Source organism: Cynara cardunculus, unplaced genomic scaffold, assembly GCF_001531365.2.
Source record: "Cynara cardunculus var. scolymus isolate 2C unplaced genomic scaffold, CcrdV1 Un_Scaffold_891, whole genome shotgun sequence".
In the NCBI taxonomy this organism is placed as follows: domain Eukaryota; kingdom Viridiplantae; phylum Streptophyta; class Magnoliopsida; order Asterales; family Asteraceae; genus Cynara; species Cynara cardunculus.
This window is the reverse complement of record NW_020200640.1, coordinates 2233-8302: the sequence shown is the minus strand read 5'-3', so window position 1 is coordinate 8302 and position 6070 is coordinate 2233. Positions and strand designations below refer to the sequence as shown.

At 34.0% G+C, this 6070-nt stretch overlaps 1 protein-coding gene across 1 annotated transcript; it reads right to left on the bottom strand.

The window, feature by feature from the left end:
• Nucleotides 1-348: 348 nt before the first annotated feature.
• Nucleotides 349-2351, bottom strand: LOC112502073 (exocyst complex component EXO70H1-like). Its single transcript, XM_025105891.1, has one exon. It carries the CDS (start codon nt 2319-2321, stop codon nt 435-437), a length of 1887 nt encoding a protein of 628 aa, XP_024961659.1. The 5' UTR covers nt 2322-2351; the 3' UTR covers nt 349-434.
• Nucleotides 2352-6070: the final 3719 nt, after the last annotated feature.

Genomic DNA, 6070 nt, shown 5'->3' with positions numbered 1-6070 from the left:
ACTAGAAAGTTTATTGGTTTTCCCTTTTATATATATATTATGATTGCAAAAACAATTCTATTGTGGTTCACGTCACAACACCATATAATTCGATTATTTAAAGTATCTTTTATGGCATATTAACTACATAAATAATAATAATAATAAATGAACATAAAGAGTATCGATAGTAGCATTGGCCACATAACATTACAACTTATTTTTTAATACAATGTCCCAATTGCTTCGTAACTTTTGTTTTTCTCTAAAAGAAATAAAAATGTTTTAATATTTAATTTATAATTATATATATATATATATATATATATATATATATATATATATAGTTATTTTACGAATAATTCAACATTGCTCAATAAAGAATGGTGTTATTTCTTAATATTTTTACATTTACCAAACCAATAAAATAATATTTCTCCAAGGGAAAAACCGTTTCAACGGCTTCCCGATAAGGAGGAAGAAGACATAGAAGAGTGCGACGACGTATTGGTGCTTCCCGGAGCTCTGTTACCATGGTACAAATCGGACAAGTAATTACCCAAATCATCAGGGGCATATCTGACCACTGAATCAACGCCTCGAAAAACCCCTCGGTATCTTTCGTAAAACGTCCGGTACACCGGCGTGATCTTTTTCGCCACCGAGATTTTAATCTCGTCTCGGATTTTCCGGTCGGAAATTATCCACGTGGATTGTTTTCGGTAAGCTTCGCTGAATTCTTGATTGAACCGTCGGAAACAATCCTTCGCCGTCTCGATCGTTAGATTATCAGCAGTTGGATTCGCCGGTAACGATGAGATTACTTTACTCCAGGCCATTCGTTCGTAGTTTCCAATGTATTGTTTCACTTTCTGATCGTGCTTCACCAACCAATCGTCGCCGATAACGGATTTCAAATTGGAGCTGTTAACCTTTGAAACGACGTAGTTTAGGTTGTTGACGAGAAACAGGTACGACTGAGCTACGTCTCTGTAGAGCTCGGCGCTGGCGTCGATCTTACAGAGCAAAACGAGCACCAGCCACGCGAAACGAGCGGAGATCGACGATAATTCGTCGGAGGAGGAGCTTGAGAAGTAAGATTCCGGCAATGGCGATTGTATCTGAAGTGGCCAGTCGGCAACGATATCGGAGAGTGCCAGGCTGTAATCACTTAAGAAAACTAAGTAGTTCATGACGTAACGTGTTAGAGGATGAACACCGCCGCCGTGAAACGGAGTTTTTGATATTTCCTTCTGGATCGCCGCCTCGAAATCAGATAACATTGCTCGGACGGCATCGCCGAGTTTAACGAGTGACGTGACGGCCTGTGTGCGAACGACGGCCATTGAATCGTAGGAGAAGATCATTTCGATCTCCGCCCACTGCTCTGAGATGGCGTTGTACAGATCCAATGTTTTGAACATTCTCTCTAGAGATTTCTTCGATTTCGCCACGAGTTCCGGGAATTCAAACAGCACGATTGCTCGTTCCTTGCAGATATCGGAAAAACACGATTCTCTTATCTTCTCCGACGACATAAACACGTAGTCGCAGAGAATTTTTTCGCCGTAAAAGAGCGATTTCACTGCAACTTTCGCGGCGTATAACCAGCTCTTGATTTTAGGTTCGATCACTTCCCAATCCATCTTGTTAATTTGATTGAAACTGTACTTCTCAACACCGAGATTATACAGCGTCTCATCAACAATCGATTTCCTGATAATTTTGTAAATCTTTACACACTCTAATCCATAGCCCGATGAGATCATACAATCAGCAATCGATTTGAGATCAGCCATAGCCAATTCTGAAACCGAAACTCTTTCTCCATCAGAAACGGTGTTTCCGGACGATGAAATTCGATCATCTTCCTCTGATACATCATCATCATCATCTGAAACACTTGATCTACCTCTTGATGATCGATTAGAAACCGACTCCGAATCAAGGACATCTCTATTCGCAGATAAAATCTGATAAAACTCCTTCTCCAACCTCTTCATCGCAATCTGCATCAACTTCTGTGCATGAATAATCTTCTCCGAGCTACCACTCTCCGACACAAAACAATGCATCGCCGACTGCAAATTCTTAACCGCCTTCACATACTGTCGAGCTTCACGTCTATCTCCAGTGAAGAGATAGTCCACTTTCGTATAAAACGGAGAATCAAGATCCCACCTCTTGATCATTTGTTCAGCATACATCAAATCTTCTTCCATGATGGAAACCGAAAAGGTTCGATGATGGGAAGGTGTGTTCATAGGAGACATCACCGGAGATTGAGCATAAGAATTCGAAGGTGACGAAGCTTTAGATGACGTAAAAAGCTTACCCCTCATGATGATTTCAAGAAATTTACAAAAAAGAAATCAAGTTTTACTTCAAAAATGTTCAATTGGTTTAGATATCGCAAACAAACAAAGAGAAGAATCAAAGCAACACAAGAGAGATTATAAGGTCTGGAAATGAAGGTAGAGGAGGGGGTATATATAGAGAAAGGTTGGGGTGATTTGGTCAAAGCTTTGACTTGGCAAATGGAAGGAACGCGGTGGTATTTTATGTAATTTAATGCATGGGGAAATAAATAGTTATGGAGGGCGGGGAAAGCAGGACAACAATTGACATAACGGTTAGTATTTTTGTTTTTATATCAAAAAATAGGTTAAATTAACTTCGATGATGTCTGATTGGTTTTAGCTTGTCTCCAAAGATCAAAAATATCATAAGGTCTTAGGTTCAAATCCAAAGAGAAATAAAAATCTTCTTATGGCCACGAAGGTTTAAATGCGGTGACTCCAGACTATTTGTAAAACAGGTGGTTGTCTTGGGATTAGTCGGCTCGCAAAGCGGGTTGGATATCTAGATTAATAAAAAAAAGGTTAAATTCATTTCCTAACTATTAATTTATATCGTTTTAGTTTTTTAATTATCTATTTTTAATTTAAGTTGAATTACTTCATCATACGTACCTTAAGTCAAAAGGTAAGGTAAATATGGTTCATGTTTGAAAATTCTATATGAAATTGTCTTTGTTGGTTTTACAACATAACCTCATTTGTTCATAGATGAACTTGGTTTTTCATGCAATCTGAATTCCCTACAAACTATTTCTTGAATGCTATCAGGAAGTCAACTAAGTAATCAATGCATTATCCGACCAATTCTTGGCATGTTTGTATTTGTATTAACTTTTACAAATATGGTGCATATGAACCCATATGATACATATATGGACTATATGTTCATATGTGAACCCGTTAATTAGTTCACATGTGAAATATTAAACTGATTCATGTATGAACCCAAAAGCTCATAGATGAATTAGTTAAAATAGTTCATATGTGAATTACATGAGTTCACATATAAACATATTGTCCATATTTGAAATACACGAGTTCATGTATGAATATATTGTTCATATGTGAACCACATATAGGTTCATATATGAATTCGTTTGCCGCTTATTTGTAAAATTTACGAAACTACCATCTCTATTTTTCACATAGCCGCAATTTTTGACCAGTCAAATATGATCTTGACAGTATGAAGGGGTAGGATTACTTCTTTACTCAAATATTTATCACTTCTCAAAATAACTTTGGTTATGTATATAGGGGTCTAATCAAATGAGAACTAAATAGTTTGTGATAACTGTGAGGTCTAATTATATGAACCAATCATTTTAGATAATGAATGTTATTTACTAAAATAAAACAAAGGGTAAATTTATAAATTATGTTGATTATTCAAATTACTTTAATTATTTTAATATATGTATTTATATACACACGGACACACATGGACCGAATCTGGTGGCCTTCTACGGCACCCTTCACCACTCCGTTGACCTCCTTCGGTCATCTTGTCTGACCAAGACACCGTCTCTAATGATCGACCACTAAACACCCACTTATTAGCATTCCCGACAGCTAGCCCCATCTTTGTCCCTCACTACCTATCTCCCTTCCTCTATCCCCTCCACAGTTGATATCACAGTGGTACCACAGTTGATATCACAATTGGTATCACAGTGGTCTCAAAAGTTTACTTAGTGTGTTTTGGTATCATATTGTATCTATTTTGAGTATCACATTGTGTATTTTGGGTATTACATGGTGTTCGTCGGAGACCGGAGGTAGGAGAGAGAGAACAAAGATAAAAAATTTAAAATACCTAAAAATCACTTTAATTATAATTTTAAGTCAAATTATCAAAAATATTGGTTTCCTAATTTATCCATTAAATTGTGGTTGATATTAGATCTCACAGTTATCACAAACTAATCAGTTATCCTTTGAATGGACTCTTATATAGGGGTCTAATCAAATGAGAACTGTTTAATTTGTGGTAACCGTGAAATTCAATATTAACTAATCATTTAAGAAAATAATTATTATATTTTAAATAATCATAAAGGATAATTTAATAAATAAAACTATAATTCATGTTTATATCTTTCCATATACCAGGCTCATCAAATCTTTCCGTATCTCTCACCACTAATCAAACAAAAAAAAAGATTCTCTCTTTCCATCTCCCTCAATTTCTACTAGCAGTCATGGAAATGAGTCGTTAAAAAAAATATCGGTAACTGACGGGGAAGGAGGAGATGAGGTGATAGAACTTGGGTGGTTGATCGATAACCGGCCATCAGGACGGGAAGATTCGTGTTTGAAAATCAAAAACCAAGGACCTAAGAATTCATAAATGCATTGAAATCAAACACCAACGTGAACTACATTATCGGAGCAGATGATGACGGTGATATAGATAGATCTGGTTTCTAAAACCCCTCCCCTCTCTAGTTTCAAATATGAGTTTTTTTTGGTTTCCAGATCCATGTTTTTAAGGGTTTTTTTTTGGTTTGAACCCTATTTTTGAGGCTATTGTTTCTTTATTTGATATAAAACCTATATAAGATTTGGTCTTAATCCATATTCAAGACGGTAGCACAGTGATATCACAGTAGGTATCACATTATTATCACAATGAATTTGTATATTAAAGTTCTTAGGCATCACAATGTGTATCACAGCAGGTTCAGTGGTATCGTAGTGGGTATCAGATTGTGTTTGTGTCTTACTGTTAGAAGTTCTTAGGTATCACAGTGTGTATCACACTAAAGGTCGTTTTTATGTATATTTTCCTTAACATTGTCGATGTTTTTAGGTATCATATTGTGTATCTTGGTGTTCGCCGGAATAAGTTCACTCGAGGTCGAAGGTCAGAACAGGGGAGAGGAGAGTTTTTAAAATAACCAAAATACCCTTTAATTAAAATTTTAATTCAAACTTACTCTATATATATATATATATATATATATATATATATATATATATATCAATTTTAAGAAATATCATCAAAACTTGAATCTCTCAAATAACATGAATGATAATTCATAATATTATTAATATTAAATCACTTGGCTCTACAAAATTACTTGCAAAGTCAGGTTACATTAAGTTCCATATACTAATTTTATATTCATCTTAAAACAACCTGGAAAAATTACGTTATGACATTTAATTGTCTGTGCCCACTCGAATAAGTTTACTTTCTTAATGGCCCCACCTGTCAAATTAATACTAATTATAGCATCTTTGATAGGTATGTTTTAATTTAAAAAAAAAATATTAGAAGTAAAATCTTTATAAAAAATTATATTAACTTTAATAATTATTCATTTGTAACAATTCTAATATCAACTATATATATATAATTAAAATATTCATACATTTCATAAAGTATTAGTTTCTTTTTATTAAACATTTATTTTTTGAAATATTATTTCTCTACAATTTATTCAGAGATTATCATAAATTTAGAGATTTTCATAATCTATTTTTTCCTTTTTTTTTTTTACCATTCAATATAGCATAGTTGTTAGAACTTAAAATTGTTTTAAATCATCAAAAACAATTATAGCATATTTGTTGGAAATAATCTAACCAATATATGTCCCAAAATAAGTAACTAAATTCCGATTTTATCCTTAATTAATTCACAAATATTTACGAGTTATTAAGATAAATACATTAATCAAGGATAAAATTGTCATTTAGTTAACTAAAAAAATGCAATAATTGTT

Coding starts and splice junctions, on each gene's coding strand:
- LOC112502073 (XM_025105891.1), bottom strand. CDS start 2,321: ATGAGGGGTAAGCTTTTTACGTCATCTAAAGCTTCGTCACCTTCGAAT.